Source organism: Leptodactylus fuscus, chromosome 3 (genome assembly GCF_031893055.1).
Source record: "Leptodactylus fuscus isolate aLepFus1 chromosome 3, aLepFus1.hap2, whole genome shotgun sequence".
NCBI classification, from domain to species: domain Eukaryota; kingdom Metazoa; phylum Chordata; class Amphibia; order Anura; family Leptodactylidae; genus Leptodactylus; species Leptodactylus fuscus.
Genome location: NC_134267.1, coordinates 121,958,663 through 121,978,947, shown reverse-complemented (window position 1 = coordinate 121,978,947; position 20,285 = coordinate 121,958,663). Strand labels below are relative to the sequence as shown.

The 20,285-nt window shown below is 40.0% G+C and overlaps 1 protein-coding gene across 1 annotated transcript in view; it reads left to right on the top strand.

The window, feature by feature from the left end:
* NT5E (5'-nucleotidase ecto) overlaps positions 1 to 19,404 on the top strand; it is a 48,663-nt gene extending 29,259 nt beyond the window's left edge. The window contains exons 6-9 of the mRNA XM_075268230.1: positions 718 to 826; positions 5,555 to 5,704; positions 13,125 to 13,325; positions 15,270 to 19,404. Coding sequence (XP_075124331.1) covers positions 718 to 826; positions 5,555 to 5,704; positions 13,125 to 13,325; positions 15,270 to 15,454 — 645 coding nt within the window. The 3' untranslated portion in view covers positions 15,455 to 19,404. The remainder of the gene's footprint in view (positions 1 to 717; positions 827 to 5,554; positions 5,705 to 13,124; positions 13,326 to 15,269) is intronic.
* Positions 19,405 to 20,285: the final 881 nt, after the last annotated feature.

The window sequence follows — 20,285 nt, the reverse complement described above, 5'->3', positions numbered from 1 at the left end:
GAGGCTTGTCCCTGACACAGGAGTAAATGCTCTGTCTCTCTTCGGTGTCGAGAGACTGTCACCTCTTAGCACTCTCAACGTGTTCCAAAGATGTCTCTGTATGTTTCAGACAATTTTTATAATGTGTCTTTCTGGTTGTTGAACTGTTGAACATAACAAGTGAACATAAGAAATGTTGTAATCATGTAAGAGAAGAATACTTCTTTATGAAATTTTCATGTTCCTATTTTCCTTCTTCTCACTCCCACTCTCAACTGTTCACTTGGAATTCCTTGCTAAATCGGTCATGGACAAGGACAAGTTGAAAGAAAAATCATATTACATGTCGCCATAGAAGTTACTAGAGAGGGGGGAGTTTGAGCCAAGTGACAGAGAATCTCACAATTCCCAGGTTCTCTCCTGCATATGTTTGCCGTGTGCTTGTGTGGGTTTCCTCTATTGAGAGTTATATTGTCTTCTTATGAGTTTGACCCTAATGAGAATGTGTTGGGGATAAGTATCTAGATGACAGCCATTGACTTCTTTTCCACAATCCCCCACTTACAGTCCCTTATTTGGGAAATGGCACATAGATGGGTATCCTAAAGCAACAGCCACATTTTAACACCTAAACACTCCACTCTCTAAAAGCATTATATAACCCTCTCACCAGATTTTTCTGTTAGACTGGCTTCATTAAACATACTAAGGATTATATTTCTGTTTTCTTTATTTAAGATATATAACAATATTCGGAATCCTGATGAGGTGAGATGGAACCATGTTTCCCTCTGCATCATGAACGGTGGTGGAATAAGAGCATCGATTGATGAGAAATCCAGTAATGGTATGCATAAAGAATTACCATAGCCTGTCCTTGCAATATGTCTAACTCATTATTGGCATACAGTAAATATATCTACACTGAGACTAGAAATGGCTCCCTAAATAGCGAAACATTGCTGTCTTTTTTTATTACTGTGCAAAAGGTCACTATAAGGGAACCAAAGCAGTAATGTCCGGTTTCTTCATCACTTACTGGCCTGTGCACAGATGCTAAAGTGTATGTTTCGGTCACACACCTTGATCCACATTGTGTTATGTACACTTAGCTTATACACTAAGCTAAGTGTATATAATTGTTTTGTGTACATATTTGTGTACATAATTGTGTACCTATTTGTTTTTTGCTATTGCCAGTTAACAAAGAAACTGACGTTCAAATTTGACACATTTATATTTTTCAATGAGGAAACCATGTCTAGTTCCTACTTGACTGCATTACAGCAAGGGCACTACAAATAATGCAGAATACTGGGTTAAGCTGGTGTGAAAGGGTATTATGATTTGCAAGTTTACTTTAAAAAAAAACAAAAACTTGTGGAGCCCAACTGGGCTCTGAGCCGCAGATCGACCCTGGTGTGAATGAAGCCTGACAGTTAACGTCACTGCCAGGCTACTCCACCATCTTGGTGTCTCTATTAACCTCACAGAGACAGCCTGCACAGCTCAGAGCAGCCGCTAAAGAAATACAGTCTAGCCAGAACCTCTGAGCTAGACCCAAACCAACCTAAAGTGTGTGCCTCCAGTGCAATTCTGAAAACAAAGCAGCTTGCTGCCAGAGAACTAACAGTAAGATTCCTAAGTAGGGGCAATTCTAACTATGGCCAACTACAGAGCAAACAGCACAGTAATTTAAAAGCGTAAACCCTCCCAACCAAATTCCCAAATTGTCTTCACAAACTAATAAGCATCGTGAAGATAAAAATGCCTGGCTGAACTGCTTGTACTGGGGAAATTCGCTAGTGGGATCTGTTTGTTTAAATCACCCCGACATCAATCTCCCCCAAGCAACCATGACTGCCAGCCAGGAGTTACAATAAATCCAATGCATACTAAGTTATGAATTGCTGCACAATTGGTAAAGGGGATCAGGGAACTAATTTAAGAAGCTGGTATGTTTCCTTAAATGTATTTAAAGGGTCTCGTCTCCTGTGTGTTTACCTCAATTGCTATAAACCAAGGGCATAAAAAATGTTAGATGGCTGCCATAAGCCTATATGTATGTGGCAGAAATCAAGTTTGTAAAGTGAAATGGAGATTGTAAAGACCATATAGCTTCCATACGACTGCTGTAACCAGTTAGAACTGTGATTGTAATTAGAGATGAGCGAACACTGTTTGGATCAGCCAATCCGAACAGCACGCTCCCATAGAAATGAATGGAAGCACCTGTGACGCTGACTTTGCCGTCGGCCGGCCGGCATCACAGGTGCTTCCATTCATTTCTATGGGAGCGTGCTGTTCGGATTGGCTGATCCGAACAGTGTTCGCTCATCTCTAATTGTAATGTAAATTACACTTGCAATACCATGAAGGAAAAGTCTTGTAATTACTGAAATCACAGGATCAATAGACACGTTACATATATGTAACTGATATAAAAATAGAAACAAAACAGTCTTATCATATTCAATATGAAGTGAAAAATAACTGACTTTTTTGCCTTCTTGCTGCTTTTGCGGGTAGTAACATCCTTCATTCACTTACAGTCCTATGAAAAAGTTTGGGCACCCCTATTAATCTTAATCATTTTTAGTTCTAAATATTTTGGTATTTGCAACAGCCATTTCAGTTTGATATATCTAATAACTGATGGACACAGTAATATTTCAGGATTGAAATGAGGTTTATTGTACTAACAGAAAATGTGCAATATGCATTAAACCAAAATTTGACCGGTGCAAAAGTATGGGCACCTCAACAGAAAAGTGACAGTAATATCTAGTAGATCCTCCTTTTGCAAAGATAACAGCCTCTAGTCGCTTCCTGTAGCTTTTAATCAGTTCCTGGATCCTGGATAAAGGTATTTTGGACAAACAATTCAAGTTCAGTTAAGTTAGATGGTCGCCGAGCATGGACAGCCCGCTTCAAATCATCCCACAGATGTTCAATGATATTCAGGTCTGGGGACTGGGATGGCCATTCCAGAACATTGTAATTGTTCCTCTGCATGAATGCCTGAGGATTTGGAGCGGTGTTTTGGATCATTGTCTTGCTGAAATATCCATCCCCGGCGTAACTTCAACTTCATCACTGATTCTTGAACATTATTCTCAAGAATCTGCTGATACTGAGTGGAATCCATGCGACTCTCAACTTTAACAAGATTCCCGATGCCGGCATTGGCCACACAGCCCCAAAGCATGATGGAACCTCCACCAAATTTTACAGTGGGTAGCATGTGTTTTTCTTGGAATGCTGTTTCTTTTTGGACGCCATGCATAACGCCTTTTTTTATAACCAAACAACTCAATTTTTGTTTCCAAAATGAAGCTGCCTTGTCCAAATGTGCTTTTTCATACCTCAGGCAACTCTATTTGTGGCGTACGTGCAGAAACGGCTTCTTTCTCATCACTCTCCCATACAGCTTCTCCTTGTGCAAAGTGCGCTGTATTGCTGACTGATGCACAGTGACACCATCTGCAGCAAGATGATGCTGCAGCTCTTTGGAGGTGGTCTGTGGATTGTCCTTGACTGTTCTCACCATTCTTCTTCTCTGCCTTTCTGATATTTTTCTTGGCCTGCCACTTCTGGGCTTAACAAGAACTGTCCCTGTGGTCTTCCATTTCCTTACTATGTTCCTCACAGTGGAAACTGACAGGTTAAATCTCTGAGACAACGTTTTGTATCCTTCCCCTGAACAACTATGTTGAACAATCTTTGTTTTCAGATCATTTGAGAGCGGGCTGTCCATGTTCGGCGACCATCAAACTTAACTGAACTTGAATTGTTTTGTAGAAAGAAATGGTCCAAAATACCTTCATCCAGGATCCAGGAACTGATTAACAGCTACAGGAAGCGACTAGAGGCTGTTATCTTTGCAAAAGGAGGATGTACTAAATATTAATGTCACTTTTCTGGTTTAATGCATATTGCGCATTTTCTGTTAGTACAATAAACCTCATTTCAATCCTGAAATATTACTGTGTCCATCAGTTATTAGATATATCAAACTGAAATGGCTGTTGCAAACACCAAAATATTTAGAACTAAAAATGATTAAGATTAATAAGGGTCCCCAAACTTTTTCATAGGACTGTATAATAACATTAACAACATGACCCCCAATCTCTTGACTGCGGCCTTTGGTATCTGGTCATCACATCATCGCCTGTTGTGGTCAGTTGACCATTGACAACATTTAGCAATAGGAAATGGAGATTTTAATTTTAGAACATTTAATTTTTAAACACTTTTTAGCTATTTCTACCTCATTTCTTTTAAAAGCAGATTGGACCTATAATCTTATTATTTGTATTCATCTCTAGAATTTGGCTTTCATGGAAACTCTTGTTTTTAAAGCAGACAAAATCTTTGTAGACATTACTTGCTATTTTTATTTACCACGACCACTTTACCATCCAGACACTTCCTTTGCTAAACAAACCAGCACTGAAGTCATAACTTCTATCATCTTGTGACTCAGTCTTTTAGAACTTAGGAGGTATAAAACAAGCACCAAATAAAAGTAATACTGTTACCTTTAGTTTCCAGTTTTCATTGAAGAATTTTCCATAAAAAGACATTTTATTTTGCCCTTTAACATGAACTTGGTGTTATACACAAGATGGAATTTTACTTAAAATCATCAAAAATCCTCTAGATGTACTTAGCATTGACAGATATTTAACTAGATTGTATCCTTGTGATTGCTTAGGCAAGGAACACTATTATTATACATTTATAAAATATACTATTTGTTTTTGGAGAATTTATATGAAAAACATATTAAAATACTGATCTCACAAAGCCGACTATTGTATAGTTTACATGTAATTCATTACAATTATCTTGACTTACAGCTGTTTCAATCCCCTATAGGTATATAAAAAATTTTTTTTAAAAAGTAGTGGCCCCGACACAGTATTATATGCTCCTAAGACCCCCACCTAGAATTGGTGCTATTATTATACACTGGGGTCTCCTCATGGTCTCCTCATGGCTATCATGGTAGCATGGTGGAACCCCTTGGATGCCGCGGTCATGTTTGAAGCAGTTTTTTTACCATGAAGTGTGAGGAAATCCAGATTCAATGCAAATCAAATATTTCCTGAAATTCGGATCGAATTCCACTCCATTCGTGGGTGTGTTTCTGAGAAATAGAGAGACACTTACAGACAGATTCTCCTCTTCTTACTATATATTGTATATGGCATATAGCTCATTCTGAAGAATCAACAGGTATGCTTTAATGTTGTATGGTATTATAAGGTGGTGGAGGATCACTCACCTTTAAAATTATCATCACCCCTATAAGTACCCACTGGGTGAAGATGATGGTCTGTCTCAGGACCACCACAGTCACAGTGTAATACACTGTCCCATAAGTGGATAGAGAAATAACTACCAGCATCTTTAACTGTCAGGAAGTGGGGGGAACTTTGGGCAAAGTGTTAAGTAGAGGCTCCCACCCTTAGAGCCAGTGTGGTGCAGAAACACATGCGTGGCAAAGTTTATTGGGCGATAAGTAAGTTTTTTTCTTAAAATAATATTAATTCTCTCTGGTTTGCAGGAAGTATAACCTATGAAGACCTGTTATCTGTGCTACCATTTGGAGGTACTTTTGATCTAATTGAACTCAAAGGATCAACCCTCAAAAAAGCGTTTGAGCACAGCGTATATCGATATGGAGCAAGTACTGGAGAGTTTTTACAAGTTGGTGGTATGTTGAATATCAAATGTCATTGAATATGAAGGACACATTACTGGTTGTACATTTTTATAATTGGCCCAGGCTAAAATAAAAATTTCAGCAATTTTACAAACAGTCTTGCAAGAGCAAATTCTACAGTTTTGTGCACACAGTTCCCCTTCAGATCCTTAGCAAAGAAAACTGAACTTGTTGTAGAATATGTGTTTGTCTATAGGACTGTCATGAAAAATACCTGCCCAATATAGACAATATTAAAGTATAGTTCCTTAATCTCAATGAAAATGTATTCAAATTTTCAAATCATCCACCCAACAAAGAGCATAGTGGCGGTCTATCAGGCTACCTCAAAATATATATATATTGCGGGGAACCTTGTCCTATCTGATCTTCATGCTATATGTTGCAGGCTATCTAGGTTAGGATAGCATGAGCATTTAGTGGATTTAGACCTGAATGCTGGTTTCACAGCAATCCACTTATCCCCTGGCTGCTGACAAACGTCTTACCTAGAGTAATAACATATACACTCACCGGCCACTTTATTAGGTACACCATGCTAGTAACGGGTTGGACCCCCTTTTGCCTTCAGAACTGCCTCAATTCTTCGTGGCATAGATTCAACAAGGTGCTGGAAGCATTCCTCAGAGATTTTGGTCCATATTGACATGATGACATCACACAGTTGCCGCAGATTTGTCGGCTGCACATCCATGATGCGAATCTCCCGTTCCACCACATCCCAAAGATGCTCTATTGGATTGAGATCTGGTGACTGTGGAGGCCATTGGAGTACAGTGAACTCATTGTCATGTTCAAGAAACCAGTCTGAGATGATTCCAGCTTTATGACGTGGCGCATTATCCTGCTGAAAGTAGCCATCAGATGTTGGGTACATTGTGGTCATAAAGGGATGGACTTGGTCAGCAACAATACTCAGGTAGGCTTTGGCGTTGCAACGATGCTCAATTGGTACCAAGGGGCCCAAAGAGTGCCAAAAAAATATTCCCCACACCATGACATCACCACCACCAGCCTGAACCGTTGATACAAGGCAGGATGGATCCATGCTTTCATGTTGTTGACGCCAAATTCTGACCCTACCATCCGAATGTCGCAGCAGAAATCGAGACTCATCAGACCAGGCAACGTTTTTCCAATCTTCAATTGTCCAATTTCGATGAGCTTGTGCAAATTGTAGCCTCAGTTTCCTGTTCTTAGCTGAAAGGAGTGGCACCCGGTGTGGTCTTCTGCTGCTGTAGCCCATCTGCCTCAAAGTTCGACGTACTGTGCGTTCAGAGATGCTCTTCTGGCTACCTTGGTTGTAACGGGTGGCTATTTGAGTCACTGTTGCCTTTCTATCAGCTCGAACCAGTCTGGCCATTCTCCTGTGACCTCTGGCATCAACAACGCATTTCCGCCCACAGAACTGCCGCTCACTGGATGTTTTTTCTTTTTCGGACCATTCTCTGTAAACCCTAGAGATGGTTGTGCGTGAAAATCCCAGTAGATCAGCAGTTTCTGAAATACTCAGACCAGCCCTTCTGGCACCAACAACCATGCCACGTTCAAAGGCACTCAAATCACCTTTCTTCCCCATACTGATGCTCGGTTTGAACTGCAGGAGATTGTCTTGACCATGTCTACATGCCTAAATGCACTGAGTTGCCGCCATGTGATTGGCTGATTAGAAATTAAGTGTTAACGAGCAGTTGGACAGGTGTACCTAATAAAGTGGCCGGTGAGTGTATAATAGCAGTATGGATGTGGGACCTGAAAAAGCAATAGATGCTGTTTTAACAATGTTGCAGGTTATTACCAGCCTGCTATTGTACAAGTAACAGACACTATTTTACCATCACTCTAGGTTACTACCAGCTTGTTTTTTCAGCGATCCACCCATACTGTATGACAACTTCCTAATCTAAAAGAATAACAGATACAACAGCAAGTTATAGGTGGGATTTAGGAATAAAGAGTCGCTGGTTTAGAAATACTCCAGGTTTGCTGTTAATTTAGTTCTTTAAAGGGATTCTATCATTCAAACTCATTTTTTTCTCACTAACACGTCGGAATAAACTTAAGAAAAGCTATTCTTCTCCTACCTTTTGATGTCTTCTCCTGTGCCGCCATTTAGCTTGAAATCCTGTTTTTTGTCTTGTATGTATACGGTGCTGGAGAGAGTTGGGGGCGTCCCCAATGCTGCGAGAGAACTCTCTCCAGCACAGTCTCCATCTTCTTCAGCAATGGCCTCTTCACGCATCTTCTTCCGGCGCACAAGGGGTCAATATTCAACACATGTGCAAATCGGCTCTGCCAGCTGGCCTCGGGCATAGCCAACGTTACATGTGGGCGGCCATTATTTTGTGTCCACTTACGTGAACATGCACAGTAGGCTCCTGTAGCTCTATGGAGTACAGAGTGTACTGCGCCTGCTCACATAAGCGGCCACAAAAAAATGGCTGCCCGCATGTGAAGTCGGCTCTGCCCGAGCCGACTTACGCATGTGTTGAATTTTGACCCCCCACACACCGGAAGAAGATGCATGAAGAGGCCGTTGCTGTAGAAGATGGAGGCAGCGCTGGAGAGAGTTCTCTCGCAGCATTGGGGATGCCCCTAGAGCTGTTTGAGCGCAGGGGCCCGCCCCCAGTGCTGCGAGAGAACTAATTTGCATACTGACAAAAACCGGGATTTCAAGCAAACGGCAGCGCTGAGAAGACATCAAAAAGTAGAGAAGGAGAAGAATAGCCTTTAAGGCTATTCCAACGTGTTAGTGAGAAAAAAATGAGTTTGAATGATAGGATCCCTTTAAAAGGGCACAACAAAACTGCGTGTGTCTTGTACCAGAGACTACTAGCTGATGTCCAGCTAAAGCAGGATCACTACATCCACTTGCTACACTTGATATTGGACATATAGCAGTTTGTATAACAGTCTTGATGCGAGACCTGGAGAAGTAACATATGCTGGTTCTACAGCACTCCTTGGTTCTCACAGCCTGTTTAAAGGACATAATGTAACTATGTACGCTGCTATAGGAATCACCATATGTATCATGCCAAGTTTACCTATGTGCTAGACTCAACATATATCTGCATAAGAAATAGACTCTCTCCTAGTGGTTGATGCCACTAACCAGTGGAAAGGAATATATATATATATATATATATATATATATATATATATATATATATATATATATATATATATATATATAGTCCTATGAAAAAGTTTGGGCACCCCTATTAATCTTAATCATTTTTAGTTCTAAATATTTTGGTGTTTATAACAGCCATTTCAGTTTGATATATCTAATAACTGATGGACACAGTAATATTTCAGGATTGAAATGAGGTTTATTGTACTAACAGAAAATATGCAATATGCATTAAACCAAAATTTGACCGGTGCAAAAGTATGGGCACCTCAACAGAAAAGTGACATTAATATTTAGTAGATCCTCCTTTTGCAAAGATAACAGCCTCTAGTCGCTTCCTGTAGCTTTTAATCAGTTCCTGGATCCTGGATAAAGGTATTTTGGACAAACAATTCAAGTTCAGTTAAGTTAGATGGTCGCCGAGCATGGACAGCCCGCTTCAAATCATCCCACAGATGTTCAATGATATTCAGGTCTGGGGACTGGGATGGCCATTCCAGAACATTGTAATTGTTCCTCTGCATGAATGCCTGAGGATTTGGAGCGGTGTTTTGGATCATTGTCTTGCTGAAATATCCATCCCCGGCGTAACTTCAACTTCGTCACTGATTCTTGAACATTATTCTCAAGAATCTGCTGATACTGAGTGGAATCCATGCGACTCTCAACTTTAACAAGATTCCCGATGCCGGCATTGGCCACACAGCCCCAAAGCATGATGGAACCTCCACCAAATTTTACAGTGGGTAGCATGTGTTTTTCTTGGAATGCTGTTTCTTTTTGGACGCCATGCATAACGCCTTTTTTTATAACCAAACAACTCAATTTTTGTTTCCAAAATGAAGCTGCCTTGTCCAAATGTGCTTTTTCATACCTCAGGCAACTCTATTTGTGGCGTACGTGCAGAAACGGCTTCTTTCTCATCACTCTCCCATACAGCTTCTATTTGTGCAAAGTGCGCTGTATAGTTGACCGATGCACAGTGACACCATCTGCAGCAAGATGATGCTGCAGCTCTTTGGAGGTGGTCTGTGGATTGTCCTTGACTGTTCTCACCATTCTTCTTCTCTGCCTTTCTGATATTTTTCTTGGCCTGCCACTTCTGGGCTTAACAAGAACTGTCCCTGTGGTCTTCCATTTCCTTACTATGTTCCTCACAGTGGAAACTGACAGGTTAAATCTCTGAGACAACTTTTTGTATCCTTCCCCTGAACAACTATGTTGAACAATCTTTGTTTTCAGATCATTTGAGAGTTGTTTTGAGTAGCCCATGATGCCACTCTTCAGAGGAGATTCAAATAGGAGATCAACTTGCAATTGGCCACCTTAAATACCTTTTCTTATGATTGGATACACCTGGCTATGAAGTTCAAAGCTCACTGAGGTTACAAAACCAATTTTGTGCTTCAGTAAGTCAGTAAAAAGTAGTTAGGGGAATTCAAATCAATAAAATGATAAGGGTGCCCATACTTTTGCACCGGTCAAATTTTGGTTTAATGCATATTGCACATTTTCTGTTAGTACAATAAACCTCATTTCAATCCTGAAATATTACTGTGTCCATCAGTTATTAGATATATCAAACTGAAATGGCTGTTGCAAACACCAAAATATTTAGAACAAAAAATGATTAAGATTAATAGGGGTGCCCAAACTTTTTCATAGGACTGTATATATATATAACAATGATCCACTTGGTTTATATACAGCGCATCATTAGGTTGGTTACTAACTACTATACTGACATCAGAGCGCTGTAAGATACATATAGTAGAGTATAGTGCTGAATACATGTAAAAGGTTCACATACAAGGGCCAGTGGTTCATTGGCTAACAGACCTATTCAGATTTACTGTGTAAGCCATCCTAGATTCTATGAGGAATTCCAACACATACTGGATACTTTTACTCATAGATATTATATATCTCTGATAAACCAGCTTTAACATCTTCCTAGCTGGGAAACGTGTCAAATGTTTCTATATATGAAGTATATAGAAGTGTGTATGTATTATTTAATATGCTACACATGCAGTACTGTATGATGCTACAGTATAAGGTTGTATCATGTACTGATGAGACCAGCTAAGTTTTAAGAGGACACAGTGTGTTGTAGACGTGAGGGTCTGGATGAGTTGTAGATGAGTCCTGGTTCTGGATGAGTTCTATTCCTAGTCAATATTTGCCCTCGATTATGTGCTGCAAGGGGGAGAGTGGTCTGTGTGACATAGTCCCACACGTGAGAGGACACCCTTCTATATACTGTATATATTTTTTTTTAGATAGCCTAATACACCCCCACTACGCTCTTTGTTGGATGGATGATTTGAATTTTTGAATACATTGTAATTGAGATTCAGAAACTATATTTTAACATTGTCTATATCAGGCTGGTATTTTACCCCTTAAGATCAAGTTGCATGTACACTGCTGTACTCGGAAATCTCCTAACGTGTTCAGTAAATATCCTTTATTGGGTTTATGTATACCCAATTGAAAAGCAGTTGACTATGTTTTATGTAACTGCACACTTTTTTAGCATACAAGGGACCATTGCTATGGACTCACTTAGTGAATAGTATCTCATAAAAAAAACTTATCCTGTATAGTTTGTTTTTTATGATGGGGGTCCAATGGTGAATGTATCCAATTGTATTACTAACAGTTGCATCCAGCTGATTTTCCTGATAGTTATGCCAAATGTGCACACTTATACAAAGATATTTATAAACACTTCACATGAACCTTTTCCTATGAAGGATGCCTGGCTTTACTTAACATTCTTAATATTGTAATTTATGAAAAATGTGTGAAAGTTCGAAAGAGCAAAGCAAGCCATGCCTAAAACAGCACACAATACAAGTATGTACATTTTGGCACTAGGTACCTTTTCCTACTTAGTCTGCTTTTTGTCTTTACAAATTCAAGGGAAAAAATAGTTTTCTTGTAGATGTAATTGATCTCTATGGAAATCCTGACATAAATGACAAAAACATGTGGAAGGAAGTCTATGTTCATGTAACGTCTCTGCCTGCTCGGTGTCTGAGCCACCCTCCGTGCGCACGCTATGGCGCAGGAGACGGGCTCATTTTGATTCTTTGCTTAGAGTTTTTCATTGCACTGTGTGTATACTACTCTATTACCTTTCCTCTGTAATTGAATTTCAACCTCACCCATCTCCTGCAACTTGTTTCTCTCTGATCATTAAATGGTTAATTCTAGTCTTGCCTGTGTAACTGATAGCCTGTCTTCCAATTAAGCCTGGGACGGCTTTTGCTTCCAATATACCGGCCATCAGCCCACACAGGCTTGCTGGCTATTGTGACTATGTCCTTGACTTTGTCCCTGCTGAGCTTCTCTGTCTGCTGCTATTATATTACTGACCTCTGACCTTTGGCTTCCCTTGTGACTACTCTCTTGGATTTTGATTCTGTGCTGCATTGCTTGACTGTTACTGGACCCTTGGCTAGCTGATCTCCCTTTGTTGTTGTTGTTTATCTTATCTTCATTCTGTGTTGTCACTTATATAGGAACAGCCCGTCGACCAGTTGTCGCCTATTGCTTAGGATAGGATCGGCAATCAGGAAGAGACAGTGGGGGTGTTCAAATTAAACAGATTTGTTACAGCAATATGTACATGGATTTTACAAAACCCCTAAGATATATATGAAAAGGCCTCAGAAATTTATGCAACAAAACTGCTACTCATCTGCCTTAAAGTGGATGTCCAGTTAATTTTTCTTATTGATGACCTGTCCCTAGGGTAGGTCATCAATAAAACATCAGTGGGGATCAAACACCCATGTCCTCTGGGCAATGAAGGGGCAATGTGCTAGTATGAGCGCTGTGACTCCTTACTCTTTACATCATATGCACCCTGTTTCATAGGAGCCATGTGATGTAATGACAGTCTTCCCATAGAAGAGAAGTGGACAAGACAGTAATTATATCTCATCACATGGGAGCTATGATGTTAACAGCGTACAGGGGGCGAGGTTATGGTGCTTGCACGTGCACCACTGTTCCTTCAATAGCCGATCACTGGAAGTCCTACTGATCTTATATTGATGGTCTATCCTGAGGGGATAAGTCATCAATAAAAAAAAAAAGATCTGGACAACCCCTTTAAACTCTATTAGTCATATTCATTGAAGATGGTGGGAAATAATTCAGTAACTTTGAGAATCAAAGAAATAATGTCTTTTCTCGTAGTAATACTTCATAAAATTACAAAGTTATTGTGTTTAGACTGTATTTCTTGCTTTTCTGTTGTAGGAATTAAAGTGGTTTATAATACAGATAACAAGCCTGGAGAAAGAGTTGTCTCATTGCAAGTGATATGCACCAAATGTAGAGTACCGAAATATATTCCTTTGCAAATGGATGAAGTTTACAAAGTTGTTCTTCCTGCTTATATTGCTGAAGGGGGAGATGGTTTTAGTATGCTGAAAAATGAGAGTCTAAAGCACGATAGTGGTAAGTTGTAACTTATTCCTCTGTGTGTAAAAGAGAAATGAGCAAGACTATAACTATATTATTAAAGCATCACAATATTAGATGTTTAATCCACTCCTGTCTGGATAAACAGACATATTCCCAGTGTATTTCATAACTGACCACTTGGGGGCTCACAAAGTAGATAAGGTTGAGGATCTCTGGGGTAGGGTTTACTGCCAATGATCAGAGTTATCATGGGGTCTCCCATCAAGTAAAGGTCCGAGCTGAACAGGTCCAGTATTTATGGTATTTTTCAGACAAAAAGATGTCTGACGCAACCGATGTATAGACAACAAAGATTAGGATTAGGCAGGGCGCAACCAAAATTGGCATTATATTGTGTGTGGGGGACGACTATCATAGCATTACACTATGCGGGTGGTAACTAATGTGGCATTATACTGTGCAGGGGTGACTAACAGTGCATAATACTGTGTAGGAGCACTAACATAGCATAACACCGTGTGGAGGGCTAACGTGGCATTATACTGTACGGGGGCAACTAATGTAGCATCATACTGTGCATGGGGCACTAACGTGACATTATACAGTATGGAGGCAACTAATGTGGCATTATATTGTGCAGGGAGCACTAATATGGCATTATATTGTGGGTGGGGGCATTAAGGAGAATTATATTGTGAGTGGGGACATTAAGGACCATTATACAATATAATGCCACATTATTGTGCCTCCTCAGCATGTTCCTTAGTATCTCCCACACACACAGTATAAATCCCCATTAATACCCCCATACACCTCCTGCCTGCTGTCCCTAAGTCCTTCTCCCTTACACTAAACAGCTGCAGGGATTGGCAATTGTCCCTTCTGCCTGCGCAAGAGCTGAAATGTGAGAAGTCAGCAGAGGTAATTACCGATCCCTACTGCTACTAGTGCAGGAGATCGGGGCTTGGAGAGGGACAGTCATAATGAAAATGTCGGGAGGCAGGGGTCCAAACAGCAGGAGACTCCCTGCTCCCGTACAGTAGTGAAGCCAGCAGTTCCTGGATTTACTACAAGATGAAAGGGGTTTTGGGCAGTAGCACCTACAAGAGGAGCTGCCAGGTCCAGGAGAGCAACCCCTGGTCCGGTAAAGTAGTGAAGACGGCAATTGCTGGCTTCACTACTTTACATACATGGTGCTTGGATGTATGCCAGTTTCTGCCTGAAACTGGATGTGGCAGCACCTGGCATGCATCTGGCACTGCAGAAGGGTTAGTTCACACGAGGATTCTGCGTGTGCACATTCCATTGCGGCTGTCACGACGGGATGCAGGTGCAGTGCACGGCATCCCGTCACGGCTTTCCGCTCCAGGTTAGGCCCGAATGAATGGGCCTAGTCCGGAGGGTGCTGTCACGAGGCGGACGCTGCGGCTGAATCAGCCGCAGAATCTGCCTGAAGAAAGGGCAGCTCGCTTCTTTTTTCCGCTAATAGGAACAAACTGCTAGCGGAAAAAAGAACGCTAGTGGTCTACATAGACCTCTTTTGTGAGTGGGCGGATTTTGAGGAGGATACCACGCCAAAATCCGCCCCTTCTTGCCCCATGTGAACTAGCCCTTAAGGGATCTAGATGGAAAAACGCTGAAGGTAACGTTTTTCCATCCAGCTGAGGCACAGATTTGATGCCTCTCGTGCCAGGACCGATCCCATCGAAAACTATGGGATCCATTCTGGCATCAGTTTCCCTCCAGCGTTGTGCACAACTGATACTTTGGCTGTACATATGTGAATGTACCCTTAGACCATCAAAAAGAGATCAGTGTCTAGTGTGTGGTGGCAATTCCATAGCTTGTTGCTTATTAACAGAAAATGTCGCTGGATTGTAATATAAAAGACTGCTTCAAATTATTCGTAAGTTATGATTCAGTTTTGGATGTATAAATCTCTACTCTTATTTATTCCTATGTTTATGCCTTTTCTAGGTGATCTTGATATAGCAGTAGTTGGGAATTATATCCATCAAATGTTACGAGTCTACCCTGAAGTGGAAGGGAGAATTCAGTTTTCAGAAGAGGAATCTGGCCATTCTTCCTCCAACATCTTGCAGATGAACTTGTCCTTCGTTTCCTTAGTGACTTTAACTTTGTTGATACATAAAATACTCTGAAAATCATCATCATAAATCTGAATCAAAGATTTCTTCTCAATATTGAATGTTTCTACTTGTCTTTTCTAGTAGATTTAGTATATCCAGTGCTACAAAGTGTAGGATCACACTACCGTTCTTTAATTTCTATTGCTCTCATCTGTCACAGGATGAGAGATATTTAATAGACATTAAATGACAGATGCAGATGGAACCCCCTCAGCATTCACCCCAGCGTAAAAAATTATTTTGTCATATTTTTCTGACAGAAGAAACAAGATGGAAGAAAGCGTCTGTCATGTTGTTTACATTAAAATCAATAGGAACGAACACAGATATGTCTATAGCTCTGTCTGTGTCCGTTACTCTACTATAAATAATGAAGCAACGGACATTAATAACAGTAGTGTGAACATATCCTAATCCTGTTCTATTGCACCTAGTAGAACATTTGGACTGTTTTTGTAACAGTTTGTAAAAAGAAATATTTTGGAATATCCAGAAACTGGTGAACAAACACAGGCCTCCACTCCATCCAATGCTTGCTGTCCTTCTGTTAAGAAATCTACTGTTGATTGGGATAATAGGGATGAGGGAGGGGCAGAGGAGTAGAGTTCTATCTGATTAAGCCCCTTGCAGACAACCGTATGTCTGGTCAGTGTGATATCCAGGTTTTTCCCAAATAGCACAATGACGCATTCATTTCTATGGGCCTTTACACATGAGCGTGAATGACACGGTCACGTGTGCATGGTTGTATGTAACCGGCTTTAGACATATAAAAAGGACTGGCTAGAGCATCCAAACCCTTTAAATATATCTGACCTCACAGTTCCTAGCTGCTATATATACACATGCACTATTTTGTATGAAAGTCATATGAAAATATGCTACCCTGCTTTTTCATGTCATAGTTGGAAAAAGATGATATATTCACTAAGGAATTGATATATTTCATATTAAAATAAAAAAAAGTAATTTTTATCATTTGACAAGCAAGGTCTCTTAAAGTGAATTTTCCATTATGAAACTAGGCTTAAACCCAATGAATGTAAAGTGCACTGGCTATGGATTATGCGAACGTCTAACAGAGTGTAAACCTCATCTTCTCAGATAGGGATTCGTGGACTACAGTCACAGCACTGTAATTAGACATCTGCCTGGTAACGAGCTATGCACCTGTGTGCTCATCACATGACCATGGACTGTATGTCACATGACCATGGACTGATTTCTATCCACTGTATGTAATCAGAATGAATGGCAGCAAGCAGAGATCTAGAAAACCTTAAAGAATTGATATAGAAAGCATAATAGAAAACTAGAACTTTTCATTATACAAACAATAACTGTCTCTCAATATCATCTGAAACTGGACAACCCCTTTAAGTATGCAGTTATCCATGCCTATTAAATGCCCTTTGTCTTTCATAGATATATTTTATTTCACTTGCATTACAAGCATTTGCTTGCTAACTAAAGGGGTTATGTAGTGGGAAAAAATTTTTAATGCACTGAATAAGCTTACTGACTAATATATGTGTAGGTCCTCCCTAAACCCCATTATTAGTAGAGGGCATCGGGGAGTGGAGATCTTGCTTCTCTGACTCCCCTGCTGATGTTCCAACTCTTGGTCTCATAACTGATTCCACTCTATGTACCAGTGGCAGGAGTAGAGCAGAGTTGGTGACATCGTAGAGACCTGGAGCGTGAACACAGAGACTTCTGACAACTTGATGCTTTATGCAAACTAAGATTTTGGGTGACAGGGGACCTCTGTATATAGATTAGTAAGAATGTTCAGAAAATGCACGGGTAAGCTATTCATATCCTTAACCCTGTTAAAGTTTTCTAGGATAACCAGACTTGCTTTATTCATGACTATTTAACAGCTGGGCAGAGCATAGCATTCAAAGGACAGAGAATGTCCAGTATTTGCGTACTGTATGGGAGCGCTATGGGCTCTCATACAGCATGAAGGAATGAAAATCTGTGAAACATAATAAATACATAGGTGTTTTTGTGTTTTCGTCTGTACATGTATTATAATAATTAGGCATAGGGATGGGTAGTGTTTTATATTAATAGATTCTCTTTCAAATCATGTGTTTAGGGTTTTTGGTTATAAATAGAGCCATGGCCGTAAGTGGTGGCACTCCCGAAATTTATTCAGAAAATGAAGTATTTCTCCCAGTAAACTATTGCAATTACACTTGTTTTGTTATACATATGTTTATTTCCTTTGTGTGTATTGGGACAACACAAAAAAAAACTGAGAAAAAAAAGGCAAATTGGACATAATTTCATTAAAAAAAACTCCAAAAATGGGATGGATAAATTTGTTGGCACTTTTTCATAATCGTGGGTAAATAACTTTGCTTCAAGCATGTGATGCTTGTTCAAACTCACCTGTGACAAGTAACAGGTGTGGGTAATATAAAAAAAAATCACACCTGAAACTGGATAAATCTCAAAGTTACAAGTCCATCTCCAGAGATGTTGATGCTCCTTTGTTCATGGTGCGCAATATAATCAAGAAGTTTATCACCCATGGCACTGTAGCTAATCTCCCTTGATGTAAATGGAAGAGAAAAATTGATGAAAGCTTTCAATACAGGATAGTCCAGATGGTGAATAAGCAGCCCCAATCAAGTTCCAAAGAAATTCAAGCTGCCCTGCAGGCTCAGGGTGGATCAGTGTCAGCGTGACCTATCCACCGACATTTAATTGAAATGAAATACTGGCAATAGACTCAGGAACACCCCACTGTTGACCGAGACATAAAAAAGTTAGACTGCAGTTTGCCAAAATTTACGTGAGTAAGCCAAAATCCTTCTGAAAAAAACATCATTTGGACAGATGTGAACAAGATAGAGCTTTTTGTTAAAGCACACCATTCTATTGTTTACCAAAAACAGAATGAGGCCTACAAAGAAAGGAACACAGTAGCAACTGTCAAATATGGTGGAGCTTCAAAGATGTTTTTAGGTCGTTTCACTGCCTCTGGCACTGGGTACCTTGACTGTGTGCAAGACTTTATGAAATCTGAAGAATACCAAAGGATTTGGGGTCGCAATTTACGGCCCAGTGTCAGAAAGCTGGGTTTGCCTCCTAGGTCATTGGTCTTCCAGCAAGACAATGACCCCAAACATACTTCAAAAAGCACCCCAAAATGGATGGAAACAAAGTGCTGTAGAATTCTGAGTGACCAGCAATAAGTCCAGATCTAAATCCCATTGAACACTTATGAAGAGATCTTAAAATTTCAGTTGGGAGAAGGAACCCTTCATATACGAGAGACCTGGAGCAGTTTGCAAAAGAAGAGTGGTCCAAAATCCCAGTTAAGAGGTGTAAGAAGCTTGTTGATGGTTATAGGAAGTGATTTTTTTTTTGGTAATTTTTTCCAAATGGTGTGCCACCAAATATTAAGATGTGGGCGACAATAATTTTGTTCGGCCAATTTTTGGAGTTTCACATGAAATTATATAACTTTCAGCTTTTTTGTGTTGTTCCAACACACATAAAGGAAATAAACATATGTAATTGCAATAATTTTCTGGGAGAAATACTTCATTTTCTATAAAAAAAATTTCAGGGGTGTCAACACTTACGGCCAGGAGGGTAGGTTTAATTTTTCAGCTAACATTACCAGGATTGTATTCTACTGCAATTGTTTGAGCACCGCATACATTGAGAGCTGTGTGCTCATTTTGGAGGCTTTTTTGCACATGTACATACAATCTTCTTTCTACACTGAAATAATAATTTACTGAAAAGAACAGCTAGTGGTAATCTAGTTATACCATGTCTGCCCTCCTGTATTATCCCAAGTTAGCCATGTGGTAAACAATAGAGGCCATTTATAAAGGAATATTTCTGGTTAATTGTTTTAAGGTGCTATTTTATTTTGTTCCATGCTTTGTATATACCTCATGTGTCATATGTACCAAAGAAACATTAACTGCAATAAAGATGCATTGTGTCTATAGATTTTACTTGTAAATACAGTGATATAGCATTAGGTAAGAATTGTTTTTCTTAATTTTATTTCATAAAAGATGTCACAAATATCTTTGTATATCTAAACCACAAAGCCACTTTCATTATAGAAAACAGTGATTTGTGGTTTGTAGCCAAAATCTCAAGTACTTACCGTATATACTCGAGTATAAGCTGACCCGAATATAAGCCGACCCCCCTAATTTTACCACAAAAAACTGGGAAAACTTATTGACTCGAGTATAAGCCTAGGGGGAAAATGCAGCAGCTACTGGAAAATTTAAAAAATTAAAATGGCCGAGTTCTTGGGTGCAGTAAGTGCTGGGAAAGGGGAGGGGGTGTTTTGGTTGTCTGTCTGCACCTTCCCTGAGCTTGAGGACTGGGATATTTTACCCCCACTTGGAATTCAGCCTGGCTGAATATAGGGTATCAGCAGTGCTCCTATTAACCCCTTCCCGATGGCATAGAAGAACTGCAGATCCCCTATATTCAGTAGACCGGGTACTGTCAGACACAGGGATACCTAATGTGTATGTGTTTCACAGTCATTTTCTACTTTGAGGGCAGGTTCACACCAGCGCCCAATCTCCATTATGCAGGTTTCCATTTCCTGCCCGAGAAACATTCATGGGTTTGAAAAGTGTCCGCCGGTGAGTGTCTTCTGCTCTCCGCATTTAAACCGTTTTTTTTTTTGTTTTTTTTTAGTCGGATATGCAGGACTTTGTGTCCGGTAAAAAACAAAACAAAAAAAAAATGGTTTCGCCATGGGCAGCAGAAGACGGCTCACCCACAGACACTGAATGTCGGTTTCTGTCTTCTGCCGACAGAAAACGGAATCCTGCATAACTGAGAT